The sequence below is a fragment of the Cyprinodon tularosa genome, unplaced genomic scaffold (genome assembly GCF_016077235.1).
Source record: "Cyprinodon tularosa strain WSP-4 unplaced genomic scaffold, ASM1607723v1 ctg627, whole genome shotgun sequence".
Classification (NCBI taxonomy): Eukaryota; Metazoa; Chordata; class Actinopteri; order Cyprinodontiformes; family Cyprinodontidae; genus Cyprinodon; species Cyprinodon tularosa.
Window position 1 is genome coordinate 57,377 of NW_024039371.1, and position 19,760 is coordinate 77,136.

General features: G+C 42.6%; 1 protein-coding gene across 1 annotated transcript in view; it reads left to right on the forward strand.

Moving 5' to 3' along the window:
* LOC119798498 (collagen alpha-1(I) chain-like) overlaps window positions 1-19,760 on the forward strand; it is a 71,686-nt gene that overhangs the window by 38,179 nt on the left and 13,747 nt on the right. Inside the window, exons 22-43 of the mRNA XM_038307999.1 lie at window positions 2,019-2,114; window positions 2,301-2,371; window positions 2,493-2,681; window positions 2,829-2,997; window positions 3,071-3,163; window positions 4,059-4,163; window positions 4,253-4,347; window positions 4,916-5,066; window positions 5,539-5,652; window positions 5,737-5,904; window positions 6,119-6,208; window positions 6,292-6,426; window positions 10,552-10,650; window positions 10,741-10,830; window positions 13,144-13,283; window positions 14,642-14,768; window positions 14,861-14,941; window positions 15,034-15,135; window positions 15,431-15,478; window positions 15,556-15,741; window positions 18,444-18,574; window positions 18,682-18,754. Of these exons, the coding sequence (XP_038163927.1) occupies window positions 2,019-2,114; window positions 2,301-2,371; window positions 2,493-2,681; window positions 2,829-2,997; window positions 3,071-3,163; window positions 4,059-4,163; window positions 4,253-4,347; window positions 4,916-5,066; window positions 5,539-5,652; window positions 5,737-5,904; window positions 6,119-6,208; window positions 6,292-6,426; window positions 10,552-10,650; window positions 10,741-10,830; window positions 13,144-13,283; window positions 14,642-14,768; window positions 14,861-14,941; window positions 15,034-15,135; window positions 15,431-15,478; window positions 15,556-15,741; window positions 18,444-18,574; window positions 18,682-18,754 (2,553 nt within the window). The remainder of the gene's footprint in view (window positions 1-2,018; window positions 2,115-2,300; window positions 2,372-2,492; window positions 2,682-2,828; window positions 2,998-3,070; window positions 3,164-4,058; window positions 4,164-4,252; window positions 4,348-4,915; window positions 5,067-5,538; window positions 5,653-5,736; window positions 5,905-6,118; window positions 6,209-6,291; window positions 6,427-10,551; window positions 10,651-10,740; window positions 10,831-13,143; window positions 13,284-14,641; window positions 14,769-14,860; window positions 14,942-15,033; window positions 15,136-15,430; window positions 15,479-15,555; window positions 15,742-18,443; window positions 18,575-18,681; window positions 18,755-19,760) is intronic.

Here is a 19,760-nt window from a genome sequence, read left to right on the forward strand (position 1 = left end):
GCTTCCTGGTCCACATCCTGGGCAGTTAGGGTTGTAGAAGACAATCATTAAACAAAGAGCTGCTCCATCCAACGTGGGATGATGCCATCTCTCTGAATCAGACCTGGTTTTCCCAAAAAAGTTTGTCAATTCTCAACGTCTCCTACATTGTTTTCTGGACACTACCTAGAAAATCAGAAGTTGAAAGACAACATATACTGTAACTAGGGGTATCATCACTGCTCAGATCAGATAGGTAACCAGGGAAAAGCAGTCCAATATTGTTTATTCCAAACTTTCTCACTGAAGTAACACTAATGTTTGATAACCTCTGATTGGAGCAATCAAGTGTCATGACTGGGCATGATTTCAATTTAATGGAATTCAGTTTATTTTTATAGCACTAATTCACAACACATGTCATCTTAAGGCACGTTACAGTTCAGCAAATTATACAGTCAAATTGAATAACAATAATACTGTATTGAACCTTATGCTTAGCCAACAGTTTTAGGTTGGCAGGATTGGATGTCACTCATTCTGGCCCCTGTCTGCCATGTTTCTGACTATGGAGCTGATGATTATGGGGTTGGCTTCTCAGGTGCTGCATTGTCAAGTGGGGAATATTGGTTAGAAATATGGACAGGTTGGTAATGACTAATGGGAGGGGATCTAGAACTACTCTTTTTGCCTATAGTTTCGGAATCATGGCTGTTTAGCATCCCATAAAGGCTGTTTAGCCACTGCGTGGCTGTGTCCCTGGTCTTGATGGCTCTGAGCTGTTGGCTACTGCACCTGGTTTAACTCCTAGATGTTCAACAGCCTGACACTAGGACTCTAGATCTCATACTCTCATCCCCAAAGCAACAAAGCATCAGGAGAGACTGAGAAGGAAGCCATAGTACCACTAACCTAGCGCGAGACTTACCACCCCTTACCAAGAGAAATAAAAAATTGTGTGAACACAAGAAGTTCCCAGTAGAACATGTGTTTAAAGGTGCTTCTGTACACTTTGAGTAACTTAGAGATATCACAGAAAAGAAAATTAAGTCTCAAATGGAGACAGCCTGAGGACTACAGAACTTAGGTCTGCAACAACCGGCCTGTCGCACTGACTTCAAACATGATGAAGTTCTTCAAAAGGTTGGTTAAAGAACACATCGTCTCCAGTCTGCCGCCAACAAGCGACCCGTTTCAGTTCGCCTACCAACGGAACTGCTCCACTGAGGACGCCATCTCTGCTGCTCTACACGTGAGCCTGGCACACCTGGAGGAGAAGAACACCCACATGCCGATGCTGTTCCTGGACTTCAGTTCAGCTTTCAAGACCATCATCCCACAGCATCTGATGGGTAAACTGGAACAGCTGGGATTGAATACATCCCTCTGCAACTGGCTGCTAGACTTCCTCATCAACAGACCTCAGTCAGCTCGGGTCACCTCACCTCTGATGTCATCATCCTAAGCACAGGCTCCCCTCAGGGCTGCTTCCTGAGCCCCCTGCTGTTCACCCTGATGACACATGACTGCGTCCCCAGGTTCACTACCAATCACATGGTGAAGTTTGCAGACGACACCACGGTGGTGGGCCTCATTAGAGAGGACAACCACAACTACAGAGATGAGGTGGAGCAGCTGGTGGACTGGTGCAAAGATAGCGGATGCAGCAGCGCCTCAGACGGTAAGAAGATGAGATGAATTGGTAAGAACAGCAGAGAAGAAGATCGGGGCTCCTCACCTCTACATTAAAGACATTTGATCCAAGTGCTGCGTGTCCGGAACCCGTAACATCATAAATGACCCCTCACATCCCCCCATTTAGGCTGTTCTCCCTGCTGTCCTCTGGGAAAGGGCTTCAAAGCATTCCGATGGAGGCCCAGCCGATTCTGAAACAGCTTCTTCCCCACTGTCTGTCTAAGTCTTAGTCTAACAACAAAGAGAGTCATGGATAAGCCTTACCAAGAGACTTCTGCACATGTGGCATAACTCTAACCCATTTTTTAAAGTTTAAGTTATTTGTATTTTTTTTGTTACTTCAGGTCAAAAAGGGGAGATTTGTACAGTTTGTATGACCAAGTCTTGCCCTCCTGGACTTCAGGGACCACCAGGCCAGGAGGGTAAAAGTGGGACACCAGGTAAGAAGGAGATCTGTTTTGACTAGTTTTCTCCTGGTAATAGTCAGAGAACAGACTGTGGATTTTTTTTCTCCCTAGAGTTTCCTCAAAAATGCTCCAAGAAGAATTATCCAAATCCAAAGAATTTCAAAGAACATCTTAAAGGAACTAGAAATCAACTCACCTTTCTTTTACTTTTCTTTCCAGGTCCACAAGGTTGTAGAGGGCCTGCGGGTGATAAAGGTTTCAAAGGTGTTCCAGGGCCACCAGGACCACGGGTGAGATCTGCTCTACTTCTGAAACCAACTGAATTCTGATCCAATTCCCAGGAATGTTACATAACTCACAATTCTTAGCAAAACATTTCTGGCAAACATTTGTTTGTTAATTTCTAAACAGGGTTCCATTGGTTTGCCTGGCCGTCTAGGGCTCCCTGGACCAACAGGTGATTTAGGTATCATTACTAGACTGGGGCAGAAGGGCGAAGATGGGGACAAGGGGAATCCTGGGCCACCAGGACAACAAGGGAGGGATGGATCTAATGGAGCACCAGGCCCAAAGGGTGTTCAAGGACCGCAGGGGAATCCTGTAGGTATAACCTTTGTGGCTGCATTGTATATGTACAAGAAGTAACCTAAAAAATACACAAATGGTTACAATCTTTAAGGTTGTAGTTTCACCATCTGGCTGTCAATGTAACAGCTGTAATTTATATTACTTTCTTTATTTTTTCAGAGTCCACCAGGGCCAAAAGGTGACAGGGGCCCAATTGGCAACACTGGTCCCCAAGGACCGCAAGGCCAGATGGGGCCTACAGGAGAGCCTGGTATTGGGGCTCCAGGGCCTCCAGGATCTAAAGGAGATAGCGGGTTACTGGGAAAGCCTGGAGAACCGGGGCCTCAAGGTCAGTTTATAATGATGTGCTCAAGCTCAGAAACAGTTTGGGAAAAAAGGCTTAACTGATTTCTGTTTTTCAGGAGAAAAGGGTTCTCCAGGGCAAATATTTCCAGTTCAAGGAGATCCAGGCCAGAAAGGAAAGAGAGGATTTCTTGGGATCCCTGGAGACGAAGGTAGCCCTACAATGGCAGTATATGTTTGCAAATTTGGATGTACCACACATCTCCCTTAACCAGGACTTGAAAGTTAATAGGACATGCGGTATATGAACCTATATTTTCAACTGTGCTCTTGAGATCAGTTACTCGGCTTAAAGGGGAACACTGGTTTTTTTACATTGGCCTCTTGATTTTACGTTGTTACATCATGTTCTACTCACCCATATGAGTTTTGTGTCATTTGGAGCTGTTCTGAAGATATTCCCTTAGGTTAGATCCAAGTAGCATCTTCCTTTGGGCAACGAGTTGAAGGCACAAAATAAACCGTTCATAATTTATTATTTATGGTACACCAACATTCATAACATGTAGGCGAATCACTGTCCCCCAGACATCTGCGGTTATATTTTTTATATTTATATCTTTTAAAAACAAAACGGAGTGTGTATGACGCCATCCGCGCGCCGGACTGGAGTTGTGTCAGGCAGCCCGGGCCACAGGCGGCCACGCTCTACCCCTTCTATTCATTCTAGCTAATGTGAATCGTTCAATTCCATTTCGAGAGCGAGATCATCTGTGGTAGTAGCACTAGACATCTTCCAGGCATGTGAGTAAAACTAGCATCAGTTCAGCGGACAGGATGAATGAATTGTAGCTGGGGCGCGTTTCAGTTTGAGTTAAATCATGTGCTGAAGCTAGAAACTTTAACTGATTAGAAAGAAATAATATAAAGTACTCTCCTGTCTAGAAAATAAAGCTCACTGTGTTTGACTAAACCAACTGCTTTACTGTGCAATCAATATAAAACAAGAAAAAGTCATGAATAAAGTGGATTTGGATTAAAAATGTGATCTTTGAGCCTGATAAACAACATAGGCTTCAGTTTGTTTCTGTTCTCTTTTGGTCTCAGGTATAAGAGGACCTCGAGGCCTTCAAGGTGATGCGGGTCCCAAGGGTGAAAAAGGGCTGACAGGTGTTTCTCAGTGCGGTACCCCAGGAAAACCAGGGTCAAAGGGTCAGATTTTGAACATTACCTTCCCAGTTCTCAAAGCTTTTACAGAAACAAGATTAAATGCTTAACTTAAATGTCCTGCCTGACATTAGGAGACAAGGGTTCCAAAGGAGGACAGGGTAAACCCAGTTTTGGCATCAAGGGACGAGAGGGGCCACGAGGCCCCCCAGGGCCCAATGGCGTGAAGGTAGTATAACCAGTGGAACCCTCTAAGAAAAACACAGTGAATGATGTGATTATTTTGTACCTCCTTCCATCTTCTTTGAACCAAAATTAAACAAAACCAAACATCAGACTGAAACATAAGAGAAGCAGGTGCTCAGATTATAAATCTATAGTTAAATATAAACAATTTACAAATGCATGAAAAGTTATCTAATTAACTAATAACTTAACTCTTAACTAGCATGATCCAATAACATGTTTAAACCTTTAATGACCAACCTTTTAAATATTTAATCAATAGTGAAATTATTATAAGCTATTAACTAATAGCTTCAATGCTTATGATTTACTTAACTTGTGCCTAAAGTCTGAACTTCTTATGTTTGAACTTTTAACTTATGAATAAACTGTTAACTAATGAGTGTAAGTTTTTTATTTAAACCAAACAACTCATTAAAAAAGGAGGCTGAATGAGTAATTTGACCATAAAACTGAAAATCTAAATTTCTTTTGTTTGAATGCAAATAGAATATTACAATCTTATTTTTTTGTGGATTGATTTTTACTTTTGTTGGTCTCTCTGGTAAAAGGGGAACAAAGGTATAGGTGTACCTGGGGAGCAGGGTCAGGAAGGCTCTCAGGGAGAAGATGGCTGTGTTGGACCACCAGGAGCTCCGGGGCCTCCAGGTCCAGAGGGTGCTCAGGGACCTCCAGGAGAAGATGGTCCTCAAGGGCCAAAAGGTACCAGGGCAGCTGTGAATCGTTGACTATTTCCCCAGTTTGTACCAGACTTTTTCGTTTAGAATAAAACACAATGTAAAATCCCTTTATTGTCCCACAATGGGGAAATTCTACCATTTACTGTTTTGTGTGTCAAGTGGTTCCAGTCCATTTTCACTGTTTTATTGATCCCTTTAAATCAGCTAACTAGGACTTTTATTCAGGTTTCTGTGTCATTTTCCACACTATATACTCATTTTTAGATAAGGGTTTAATGGATCATTGAAGCCAGTGGAACAGTAACTATCATATAACAGCTCTGTAGCTTTGACATTGCATAATATGGTAATTAGTCTTAACTTTGAAGTCATCCTAAAAAAAAGATCAATTTCTCTGCAGAGGAGCTGGAAAACTGTAATTTTATGTGTCTCTTTCCTGACCTACTTTACTAGGTCATTGAAAGAACTGCCTAACTGCCAGAGATTTGTTCTAGGTAACTATGGCCTGAAAGGCTTACCTGGTCCTACTGGAGTGCCTGGACTCTGTTACCCTGGAGCTCCAGGACCTCGAGGAGTGCAAGGTCCGGAAGGTTTAATTGGATTAAAAGGTAAAGAAAACTGATTAAAGTGAGAAGTAAATATAAATCTGACTCTTTAAGAACTCAACATGTTTACATTGTCATTTCTGCAAGGAAAAACGGGACCAAGGGGTCAGAAAGGGGATCCTGGGATTGACACATTTGGATTCCCTGGGCCTAGGGGGCCAAGAGGGACACCAGGATCTGATGGACCGCCAGGTCCAGTCGGAGCTGTAGGAAGGAAAGGCCTGAAAGGGAGAAGTGGGGACCCTGGGAGCCCAGGTGATATGCTGGTTTAGTACATTAATGGGTTCTACCATTATCCTTTTGACTTGTTGGAGTTCTCAAGGTTAACTGCATCAGCAAAAAGCTCTGTCAGTTTTTCTGGTAAGACAAGAGATTAACTAACTAAAGGTTAGATCAAATGATTGTATTTAATTTAATTGTATTTAATTGTATTTAAAGAAACTTTTTATGTTTTATGCTTGTGTTAAAGGTATCAGAGGGGAAATGGGTCTTCCAGGACAGTCTGGAAGTCCAGGACCGGATGGTAAACCAGGCAATTATGGGGAACCGGGACCAACAGGTTTTATATAACACTTGGTGAACCATGTTTTTATTGTACATTGAAATAATATCTCTCTGAGCCCCTGACATGATTTGTCCCAGGTGATAGGGGCGCAGATGGGCTAAAGGGTTTTCAGGGGCCTCCTGGAGGTCCAGGAGACAAAGGGGACACCGGACCAAAAGGATTTCCAACAACTACTACTGTACCAGGATATCCTGGGGATATGGGTTTGCCAGGTATTTGTTTTGCACTATTTCCTGCATCTAGGCGGCATCTATATTTTAGAAAAATCCTTGGTGTGGTGGGTTTATGGTCACGGTAGGTCAAGACATGGACCGGTAGTACACATTGGACAGGTTACCAGTACATCACAGGCATAACCCCTACAAACTCTGTCATGTAAACCTCACACTAGATAAACCACATGCTCCAGACAAAGGAGATGGTCAGATCTATCAAAGGCCGGGAGTAGACACACAATCCATGTAACTAAATATTGGTATTGTGGATGTTTTTGAAAAGTGGATGCATTAGCTTTATAAAAAAAAATGCTCACCTACTGTGAGCTGTAATATAGTGCCTTACGAAAGTATTTGACTCCCTTGAACTATTTGATCTTTTGCCACATTTCAGGCTTCAAATATAAATGTATAAAACAGCTTTTTTATCAAGAATGTACAACAAGTGGAGGAAAGTTTATTGGACATTTTAAACTTTTGTGAATCAAAAACTGAAGACTGGGTCATGCCAAATGAATCGTCCCCTTTACTTTCAATGCAGCAAACTCTCTCCAACACATTAAGAGCTGCTTTTTGTATCTCTGCTTCTGTCTCCTTGAACCCCAGTCGGCCTCGGCAGATGGCCGCTCACACTGAGCCTGGTTCTGCTGGAGGTTTCTTCCTGTTAAAAGGGAGTTTTTCCTCTCCACTGTCGCTACAAGCATGCTTAGTGTGGGGGATTGTATTTGAGTCAATGAGTCAATGCAATCAACTGGTTTTCCTTAGATAGAAAACTTTGTATCAATTTGATCTGGTTGAACTGTAAAGTGCCTTGAGATGACATGTGTTGTGAATTTGGCGCTATATAAATAAACTGAATTGAATTGAATTGAAGAGAGGATCTCTGAATGATCCAATCTTGGCCTAAATCTGTGTGTAATTAAGTCTCTGTATAAATGCCCCTGCTCTGTGATAGTCTTATGGGTATGTTTGAAGGACAGAGATCATCATAAAGAACAAGGAACAAACCAGGCAGGTCCAAGATACTGTTGTGGAGATGTTCAAAGCCGGATTAGGATACAAAAAAACATTTTCCAAGCTTTAAACAGCCTAAGGAGCACTGTTCAAATGATAAAATCAAAATGGAAGAAGTATCAGCCCACTGCAAATCTATGAAGACCCGATCGTCCCTCTGAACTTTAAAGAAGGACAAGGAGAAGACTTATCAGAGATTGAGCCAAGAGGCCCATGATTACTGGATGAACTGCAGATATCGACAGCTGAGGTAGGAGACTCGGTCCATAGGACAACAATCAGTCGCATACAGCACAAATCTGGCCTTTATGGAAGAGAGGCAAGAGGAAAGTCATTTCTGAAAGATATCAAAAAAATTTATTGTTTAAAGTTTGCCACAAGCCACCTGGGAGACACAACAATCAGATGAAACCAAAATCAAACTTTTTGGCAACAATGCAAAATGTTATGTTTTGTGTAAGAGCAAAACAGCTCATCATCCCTGCTTTTCTTCAGCAGGGAGGATGGTTATAATTGATGGGAATTTAGATAGAGCCAAATACAGGACCATTCTAGAAGAAAAACTTTTGGAGTCTGCTAAAGACTTAAGAATGGGAGAGAGATTTTTCTTCTAACAAGACAATGATTCAAAAATGAGGAAAATCTACAATGGAATTCCAAAAAAGTTAAAAAACAAACCACTGGACTGTGTTTTGCAGATTTGAAGACGTTTTGCTTCCCATCCAGAAAGCTTTGTCAATTCAAAATGTCTGGAATAGTGTCGAGTTCCAGACTCATATGGGGGGCCTTTTCATATGTTGCTGGAGTCTCTAATAAAAACCCAAGAGGATTTTCCTCAAACACAAAATCCTAGTACATTTCAAACCAAACAAGACCCTCAGACAGAGGCTGGTGCATCCTAAAGTCTGAACCCCCAGACCTAAGATGAGCGGATTGGTGTATGCAGTTCTATGCCATTGAGGAATGCTCTATATCTTTATATTGGCTCAACACAGGTGAGCTACCTCCTCTGTACAAGACTCTGTTGTCCACCTACACCTTAAGGACAAAGGACACTAGTTTGAGGACCAGCATGTTTTGAACAAAGAAGACAGATGGTTTTAAAGGGGTTTGAAAGAAACCATTTAGGAGAGAAAAACAAACTTAAACAGAGTAGGAGGACTCAGGTTTACGCTCTCGAAAACCTATACCAGAGGGATAGAATTCAGTTCAATTCAGTTTATTTATATAGCGCCAATTCACAACAAAAGTCATCTCAAGGCACTTTACAGTTCAACCAAATCATACAGTCAAATTGATTAAATTGATTCCTTCCTGCTATCATCTCAATCCTCGTCGCCATGCTGGGGACCAAAACATCTCACCTGTTTATCCAGGCCAACAACGATCCTCATGACTCCCCATTACTGGGGGGGTTGAATTTGTACTGGTACCCAACATTACTCTAGACATTTTGAATTGAGAAAGCTTTCTGAATGGGAACCAAAGGTTTTCAAACTTGGAAGTCCAGTGTTTGTTTGTTTTTTTTACTTTTTTGAAATGGCTTTGCCAACATAGCTGTAATGGAATGATTTACATATAAACATATCCAGGTTTTAGAATGGCCAAGTCAAAGTCCAGACCTGAATAAATCAGGAAAGAACTGAAAGCTGGTCTCTACCCAATCTTTCTGAGCTCAAGCTGTTTTGCAAGAAAGAATGAGCAAACATTTCAGTCTCTGCATGTTCAAAGCTAATAGAGACATACCCCAATCAACTGGCAGATTTTAATTGCAGCACGAGGTGACGCTACAAACCTTTAAAGCTACAGTGTGTAATAATTACAGGGATATACAGTCAGAAATGTAATATATTATACATAACTATGTTATTTATCATCATCTACGAGCTCAGCCTCTTAACCTTAATATTTGCGTTGCCTTAGAATTCGTTATTTATAATTACATAGGAGCGGGTCTCGCAGCCATGGAGGCAGACATCTTTGCGCTACGGCAGCGCAAATCCAACAAACTAGCGATTGCGAGATCGCCCATTACGCTCAAAAGTAACTACGGCAAGTTGAGAGAGATGAACTGAGACGGTACTGAAATCTATACCCTACACAAACTAATGAAATACTATCTGTAAAATTATCTATGTAAACAAACCTCATCACTTGAGAAGGTAGGCGATGCGGACGTCGTGTAAGACATTTTGTCCCGTAACGCTCGCCGTGCTGTTGGGGGGGAGAAGCGGTGGGGGGGGGGGGGGGGGGGGGGGGATGTTCATGTTGCTGCGGTCTGCAGTCTGGACGTTAGATGTCGCTGAAAATTACACACTGTAGCTTTAACTCAAGGGCGCTGAATAATTTTGCCCACCCAATTTTTTCAGTTTTTTATTCATTTAAAAAGTATAAAAATATCCAATAAATTTCGTTCCACTTCATGATTGTGTCCCACTTGTTGTTGATTCCTCACAAAAAATGTATACATTTTATACCTTTATGTTTAGAGTCTAAGCTGTGGCAAAAAGTGGAAAAGTTCAAGGAGGCCAAATACTTGCAAGGGACTGTATACTGCTCTAAACACCTCTCTCTGTGTTCTGTATTAAAAACCTTCTTACTAAAACTACACAATGTCCTTTCTAGTCCTAATCATAGGAATGCACCAGTGCTGTATTCCCAGTCCACTTTTCTTTACAATTTCTTTACAAACTTATTTTTACTCTGCAATACAAATCTGCTTGAAATTCAGACAACACCATGATGGTGTTGTCTGTGAATACCTAGTCACAGTTGTCAATACTGAAAACATAGAGTGACTCATATGACCTGCTCATACTACACAGAGAAGCAGCAGAGTGTGTCAATAGCATCAAGTCCATATACCTTCACATCTCTTCTACCCTGGATCAGGAACACATTGACCCTGTTGAAAATCTGCTTCTTTAGGAATCTGTAAAAGTCTGGGCTGTCTTCAAACTCCATAAGAACTAATACACAGCCACAATGACAGCAACCTTATCCCTCCCACCTACAGCCAGTTTGTGCTGCTGCCTTTAGAAAATTGAATCCTGAATCCTATATTCACATACAGTCCTAATCGTTCATTCACTTCCGATTCTTGATCAGGGCCCAGGGGTCGTACCGGTGAAATAGGAGAAAGAGGCCCCTCAGGACCTCCAGGGTCAGATGGCTTAGAAGGGTCATCTGGCTCCCAGGGACCACCAGGTAAACAATTGTCTGTAAAGCACAAACTACCAATCTCAGTGATAAACATTAGGGACTGTATTTTAAGAATGTACTGTGCCTCGATGTCAGGACTTCCTGGAGATCCAGGCAGAGATGGAGAGAGAGGTCCACCTGGTGTTACTGGGCCTCCAGGTGATAAAGGGTTCATTGGGAATCCAGGTAATACAACAATTACACTACCTAACATTCAGTTGGTGTTCCGCTTGATATAAAATATAAATGTACTGCAAATTAATTTGGTAACCAATATTTAAATTCAGCATCACAGCTGATTGATTGTTGCATCTGCAACATGTTGGTTTGTAGTTTTTCAACCCACCTGAAGAATCACAAGGTGAATCACTGAGTTTAGTGTTTTATTGACCAAAAGCAACAAGAATCTGAAAGAGGAGAATTGCAAGAAATCAGTGAGTTCTGGGGGGAGAAAGCAGACTGATCAGGAAAGAGTTGGTTGATGACAACTCATAACCTGACAACAGCCAGATGCATGTCTCGCTCCGCCTAGCTCCACTCACATACATCTGGGAACCCGCTCATTGAAAGTGATTTCCCCAACCGAATTTATGGTCTGTCCAATCAGGACGCAGGGCGGGTGTGTCCTGGAGTGGAGAAGCGACCGTGAGATTCCAACAACAATGGCGGCTCGCATTGAGGAAGCAAGCGTTAGCATTGATGCTGCTATTTCTTCTGTGTTGTCCAATCTATCTGATATTGTTTCATTAAAAGAACATCAGAGAACGGCTTTGAAGGCTTTTGTTGGTGGAAACGATGTTTTCGCCCTTCTCCCGACCGGATTTGGCAAGAGCTTGATCTACCAAATGGCTCCTCCTCTCACAGCATCACGGGTTAGCTTCGGTGTGAGTGATTGAAATAGCATGTCAATAAAGATGACAGACAAGTGGCTTATCTAATCATATGAAGGAGTTTTGATAAGGCCCCTCCTTCAGTAAAGGCAATTCCTATGGCGGGTTCCCAGATGTATGTGAGTGGAGCTAGGCGGAGACATCCATCTGGCTGTTGTCAGGTTAGACAACTCATGGGTGATGTTTTAACTGTAGCTTACTTCAGAGATGAAGGGTAGGTAATAGGGATCTTTTAGGATTTGATTCAGTGGGCTTTACAGACTTCACCCCAGAGGCCCCGAGAATGTTAGTAAAATCTGAGAGTGTCATGATGGGGTCCTAAAATGTGCCCACATGTAGAACACCACACAGAGGCAGTTTAAAAGTTAACCAGTTTATTGAAGAATGCAACCAGAGAGACAAACATTGAACTCAGAGGGACAAACTAAGGGGATTCCAAGCAGGGGAGAATGCAGTGGTCTAGGGAAACTCAGAGAGATTAAACAAAGGGGATTCTCTGGGGGGGGGGGGGGGGGGGGATCCAGCGGTCTGGTGAACCGGAAACTCTAGAGGGGAGGTAACAGTGATTAGTTCATGGTCCGTAGGGAAAATGATACTTGGCTGATGAATGGTTTGTAATGACCCACATAACGGGGATCCTGGTTGATCCTTGGGTCCTGTGGGGGTATTGACCAGAGATGGTTGAACTCATTGGATGGCGGACAAGGCAGGCTAATGATGGGTCCAGAGGAGCAACGGAGCAGACTGTCACAGGGTTTTCCAGAGGGTGGCTTGAATGGTTCTGGTGAAGGTTTCCCCTTACTCAGTGTGACTCGAATATTTCCTTCCAAGGGGGTAGAAGGACCAGGCTTATCCAGCGGATCTGGAGGGTTTCTTACCGGAGAACAAAGAAACAAAAGGCAAAGCTTAGATTCAGAGAGACAAGCCATTAATTAGACTCAGCTAATCTCAGTTTGGCTAGAGTACCCAATACTGGCAAACACTCTGGCGTCAAGGTGGTGACAGTACGCTGCTCAAATACTCCTCTGGTGATGACTCAACGAGCCGCAGGTGTGAGAGGAGGCCTAAATGGGGAAGGGGCACCATCGAGTGGTGGAAGGAGAAACAAAAAGAAAAACACAAAACAAACCCCACAGACAGGATCCCTAACAGAGAGTATTTGTACTTTCAAGAATAAAACAGAATAGAAAATCCCTTTCTTGTCCCACAATGGGGAAAAGAGACGTCGAGAGCAGGCAGGTAGTTGATGACGACTGAGAACTGCTGCACACAGCTAAGACCTTTTCCATGAAGATTAATGATGAATGGTGCCTGGAAAATTAAAAGATCCCAAATTAAAGAGATTCACAAGAAAACACGGGCTGGAATCCCATTAGGGGTAATCATCCGGTGAAGAGAGATAGCCCTTCACCTCCTTCTATACACGCTAGTCATCTTGATAGAGAAATGCTCTCAGGTGTGAAGCAACATGGGTCGGTTGAGCCACCAGCAAATATCGTCAGTGTGACAGGAAGTCCACTCACAACAGAAAAAAAAAACAAAAAAAAACAGAGACTCTAACATCAAGGAGCTGTTTCAGACTGATAGGCTCATTTGATATTTTCTGTAGGTTGCAAGGGGGGGAAAGGTGCAAAAGGAACTTGTGGGGCCCCTGGTAGGAATGGAACACCAGGAAGAAATGGAGCAAAAGGTACTAAAGGAGAACCAAGTCTAGCTGGACCGGGACCTAAAGGTTATCCTGGAGCAAAGGTATTGCACACAAATAGAACTACTGCTAAGTCCTGTGTCCCATAGAAAGATAACTCCTTCTGACCCAAATATGCTGACATGAACAGAAATTCAATAAAATAATGAACAAGAGCAGACAATTAAGACATTCTTACACTCCACAAACATACACTATCCTCCCACTTCTAGAACCCAATGCCAGGAATAACCTTCTCATGGCACCCCCCATAAACCACATATCTGTCTCCGGACACCAGAGCAGGGAGCCGTATGATTGAAGGACCCATCTCACCCACAGCCTATCTATGCCTTCCTAGATCCCCACGTCCATAAGGACCACTCATACCCATTTCTGCCAGTTACTAGCAGCCTGGGTAGCCTGCCATCTTGGGTCAAGTACAACATGCTATCCAACAGAGAGTGGCATCAGAAACACCCTGACTCCCTATTGCTTTGACTGTGGGCACAGGCCCCATGCTGGGCCAGAGGTGTCAGAGCACTGAAGGGATGACATGTCATCCTTGGTCAAAGATCATTGGCCAACTTAACTTAAAGCACAAACTTGCCTATTTAATAAGTGAGCATAACATATTTAAGAGTATGAATCAGAGATGTACAATAAAAAAGTATTAATCTATAACCTCCCATGAAGCTGTTGTACTTACTTTCAATTGGTTGTAGCAATTAATCTGAATGTTTTTTTTGTTCTGCCTTTAGAGTATTTTAGGACGAAGACAAAAAAAAAACTATGATTCAACATTATGCCACATATACCCCTAATTATATTATATCATACTTAATTAGTATTTGTAGTTTTGCAAATATGTAACTTATATTCATAACTTGTAAACTTTTATTCTCACAGATGAAGGCTCCCATGTCACTTATACTGTATGTATGAGCTGAAAAGAAGGAGCAAATACAAATCTTGTATGTGTTTATTGACGAACATGTACAAAATGAGACACCAACATGTGCATTTTTATTGATAGTTATCTTACTCCATACTCATGGTGGTCTTTGCAGAGACCAGTCTTAGTGTTTCTAGCCATACTGCTTTGCCACTTCCTCTCCACAGGCTGGTTACCACCTGTGCCCGTAACTGTAGCCTTCCCCTAGTTCCCAGCTGGGATCAATAGAAAACACCTGGAATACTGGAGAATGTACGTCTCCCATTCAGTCTCTGTAATGGCCTTTGCTCAAATGTAGCTGAACAAACAACAAAACCATCCAGTGCTTCTGCATTCTTTGAGTATTTTTATTATTTTTTGCCTTTGTTGTAGGACTCATCCCAACTGTAAATATGAATATCAGAAACATCTATTTTCAACTTTAAACCATAAGTAAATGTCCTTAAAACCATTCTTTTTATCCTGCAGGGGAATCCTGGAAGTCAAGGTCTTCCAGGTCCAGAAGGACCACAGGGAGCATCTGGAGATTGTGGTTCTCCAGGACGATGTGGACCTTGTGGACCTAAGGGATCTCCTGGACCACCTGGATACAGAGGTCCTACATTCATTTTTACAATTCAACATATGAAACCAAAGCCTGCCAATAGTCTTACACATGTTAAATGAAATCCTTACTTTTGGTCCCAGGTCCACCTGGGAAAGAAGGTGAGAAAGGTTTTGATGGCCCTCGTGGAAAATTTGGACCTCCAGGACAGCCTGGACCCCCAGGTATGCAAACTATTTGACTGCAATTTGTTTTTGTAGCCAATAACTGCTTCCTTTGAGTAACTCTTGACAAGTTATCTGATCTCCCTCTTTAGGATACAAGGGACCTCCTGGAAATCCTGGTCCACCTGGACCTAAAGGAAGCCAGGGCCAAGATGGGATACCTGGACCTGATGGAGAAAAGGGATCCATGGGATGTAAGCAGATTACTGAGCTGACTCAGCTGATGAACTGACTCAGCGGGCTTCACTCAGACTTACAGAAAAAAACACGGAATCTTAAAGTCAGTGAAATTGTCTTTCATTCATGCTTTATGTAGAAGATTGGCAATATATAGGCTTTGGCCATTTGCTAAGCAGACAGATGCTTTTGGATTACTTTAGTCTTAAAAAAGAATAAAAGAAGATATGTTGTTTTTTGTTGAAAGGGGGATGCCACGAGATATTCCTGATAGTTTGGTTCTGACATTCTCACCTAATGTTTTTTCCACAGCCTGTACACCAGGGCCTAAGGGACGAAAAGGAGAAGCAGGTCCAACTGGTAAGTTTTGGGTTTATATTAAGATTATTCTTTACCCTGATTTCACAAAGACCGTTAAAATGTACCTCCTACTCCAGGATCCACAGGGAATAGGGGGTCACCAGGTCCCTATGGCCCTTCCGGTCCAGTTGGTCCTCCAGGAAACCCAGGATTCCCAGGTTTTCCTGGGCCCCCTGGTCCTCCTGGGTCTGCTGGAGAGAGTGGGTCCTGCATTAATGGAATAAAGGGAAATAAAGGATGCCCTGGATCAAAAGGACCCAAAGGTGATGAAACACAACAACATACATGGTTTAGTATTTTTGACACCTCATTTCGTCTGCAGTCAAAGCTTAAAGCCGGGAGTAAACTGCGATTTTTTTCAGTTGTTTCACGCAGCTGCTGCTCACACTGTACGACTAAACGACAGAGTTTCATTGTACAGTGTGAGTTCACAGCTCACGATAAAGGTGCAGCATGACACCCTAATGCGATCTACCTGCTCATATTGTTCGACTACCACGTCGGACTCAGCTCTGCAGTGAGATGGAGCTGCTCTGACTCGTCTATCTGGAAAAATCAGTATTATTGTACTTAATAACCCTGCAAACACTAAATTCAATTCAATTCACAACACAAGTCATCTCAAGGCACTTTACAGTTCAACCAGATCATACAGTCAAATTGATTCAAAGTTTTCTATCTAAGGAAACAATCTGATTACATCGACTCATTGACTCAAATACAATCCCTCACACTAAGCATGCTTGTAGCGACAGTGGAGAGGAAAAACTCCCTTTTAACAGGAAGAAACCTCCAGCAGAACCAGGCTCAGTGTGAGCGGCCATCTGCTGAGGCCGACTGGGGTTCAAGGAGACAGATGCAGAGGTACAAAAAGCAGCTGTAAAAGGCGACCCCGTCCAGGAAACACACAGCCAGGCAGACGAGCTCTGAGCCAGCTCCCATACCAGAGGACGAAGAGAGCACATCCACTCAGTCACGGTCAGAGAAACAGGACCACACTGGAAAACAGGCCAATCTCCAGCATCTATAAACAAAGGTGTTGATGGAAGCAGCACAGCTGATATTTCTCTCCAGGATGGAGTCACAGCCAAACAGGAACAGAGGAGTCTAAGCTACTCTGAGCAAAAGCAGAGAGAGCATAACGTTAGAGATTGAACTAACAGATTCTGCAGAGTAGGAGAATAGAGATAGAATGAAGCAGAATGATAAAATGGGGGTCCCTATGTCCTCCAAAAGTCTAAATCTATAGCAGCATAATTATAGAGATAGTTCAAGATTACCTAAGCCACTCTAACTATAAGCTTTATCAAAAAGGAAAGTTTTAAGCCTAGCCTTAAAAGTAGACAGGGTTTCTGCCTCACGGATTAAAACTTGTAGTTGGTTCCACAGGAGAGGAGCCTGATAACTAAAAGATCTGCCTACCATTCTATTTTTAGAGATTCTAGGAACCACTAGTAAACCTGCAGATTGAGAGCGAAGTGCTCTGTTAGGAACATAAGGAACAATCAGATCTCTGATATCAGATGGAGCTTGGCCATTTAAGGCTTTATATGTGAGAAGGAGGATTTTAAATTCTATTCTGGATTTAACAGGAAGTCAATAAAGAGAAGCTAGGATAGGAGAGATATGGTCTCTCTAAACACTACTGAAAATAAGCACAAATAAATGGAAAGCTACTAAAAAGGGAAAAATGGCAATTTAGGACTCCATTCAAAGAGCTTCTGAGGAATATTCAAGTTTTATGGCTTAATGCATTTTAAGTGTCCCTTAAAAATGCAGCAGATAAATGTGAATAACAATGAACAATCAAAGTAGTGATGCTTTATTCAGTTTTACAGTGAAAATCACATTAGAAATGTATTCACATGTAGGGTTAGCTCAGATGACACCAGCAGATTTGGTTCTGAGGCATCAGATAAAAAAGGGAGGAAAAGAGGGGTTTACTGTGTTGGCTGGGCTGAATGGAGAGGGGACCTGGCCGGCTCGGTTTGTTCCCTTCAGCCCAACTCGGTAAGGACGGGATGAAGTCATGGTCATTTCAGGTCAGAATTATAATCCATTTATCCAACCAGCAGCTCTTTCAGAGACTTGAACCTTTCTGATGCAAACACCAAAGGCAGATCTGTAGGGTTTAATTTTATCACTCACAGCAGCTTGAAAAATGACATCTTAAGACAATGGCAGCACAGTTCCTAACAGTGGTGGGAAAGGGGATCATGGTTATGCGGCTTCGTAGCAGCACCTCGTAGCAGGAAGCAAAGACAATATATGCAGTCTCTCTGAATCATAGGCAGAATGTAGACTGGTTCGGTCAGCGAGCAGACTCTTCTCCAGATGGGTGGCTACGTAACATAGCTTCAGCTGAAAGCCAACATTTCTCTCCTCTCAGACCTGAAGGCCACAGGCAAAGAACAAGTTGAATGGGAGTCGGCTGCTTAAGTAATCTCTATCGCAGGGATATGACGTCAGGTGGAGTCCTGCTACCTTACGTCATCAACATTTCAATTTAATATTTCAATTCAGTTTATTATATAGCGCCATTCACAACACGTTATCTCAAGGAACTTTACAATTCCACCAGATCATACAGTCAAATTGTGAAAGTTTTCAGATTGTTCATGCTTCTTTATCTTTTCTAAAAGGTGATCTAAATCAGTCCTACCTTTCTTTACTCATACTGGGTCAGATCCTGGCATTTGAAATAAGGACAGTAGTAAGGCAGGGAAAGCAGAAAAAAGTGTTAGCCTCGCTGCATGCAGTTAGCCAAGCCTTGTAGCTAAACCAGGTCCTGAAAACTGAATATAACTGAATTGTTTAAGGTAAATGCAACAGTGGGACCTTTTGTCTTGTGTTCTATCTGTTCCTGTGTAATATCAGCTGGTAAGAATCTGTTGGAGGCATTTGTCTTATTTTTCTATTGTACCACTTTTTCTATTGTACCACAATACAATATTTTATGTTATAGGTCCACCTGGCTCTAAAGGTCCCCCTGGACCTCCAGGTCCTGGTTATAAGGGTCAGAAAGGATTGAAAGGACAACAAGGTCCCCCTGGACCCCCTGGACCATCTGGTCATCCTGGTCCTGGAGGAAACCCAGTGAGTAGCCTCCACAGAGTAAAATAACTCACTATTTGGTTACAAACAGAAAATATATTACATTTAGCTTACATTATACTGCTGTTGTTGTTTTGTTGCGTTGTCAGGGTACTTGTGGACCACCTGGACCTCCTGGAATAAAAGGCGATCCAGGACCAGCTGGAGAAAAAGGACCAAGGGGTAGGAACTTTAGTCCCAAGTGATGTCCATATTTTTAGTCAGGCAAAAGCCTACAGGTTGTGGGCCATGAAGATGAGTCTATCCACTGCTTCAGGTTTTAAAACTGCCCTGTTGCAAGTAACAATATTACCCCCTGTGCTAAATACCTTCTTACTGTGGGTGCTGGTCTCAAGGATGCACAAGTAGCATTTCGACAGGAAGCTAATTACTGGAAAGCTTTTCTCATGAATTTTCCACCACTTCAGTGGGTCCATTTCACTGTCTGCATCTTGTGCCAGCAAGTATTTTTCAAACTCCTCAACTGTCTCTTTGTCAGTAAGTTCTGTGCTGGTCCGGTGTAATTTCTTGAAGAAACTGCCCAATTTTTTTCTCTGTTTCATCTGGGTTGGTGGCAGTGCAGTAGCCCCTCCCTCTTCTTCTGGTTCCTCTGTTCTGGCAGAAGTGGATATATCCTCATTTTGTTCAAACATTTTTGACACTGCTCTCATTTTGATGGCACCAACCTTTTCTGCCTTAATGTATTGTGCCTTGAAGTTTGGATGTACCATGGTTGCAATATCAAGCATTTCATCAGTAATCTTTTCATCATACTTTTCATCAAAGTATGACAGGACTGTCATCTCCATGGTCTTTGTGAGCTGTGTTTCATCCTCAGATGTTTTCGGAATCTGTGTTCTGAAAAGATGCAGCATAGGCTTGAAGTATGACACACTCACGTAACGTTCTCCAGTAGTGGACTCAGGGCCCCGTGCAGAGACTCCAGGACATCTAGGTCTTACCAGGAGGGAACCAAGTGCCTGGTCTTCTTATCTGCACTGAGGAGCTGAGAGATGGTTTATGTTGTTCCGGCATCCTCCCAACCGTTTTTATGGCGTAAACACGGCCTTGTGGGTGACTCTTTCACCAACTTATGCTTGGCTATGTAAAGCTCTTCTTGAGCAACAGCCATCTCTCTCTGCTTCTTCCAAGAGAAGCTTAAGGATGCCACCACTCTGCTACATACACC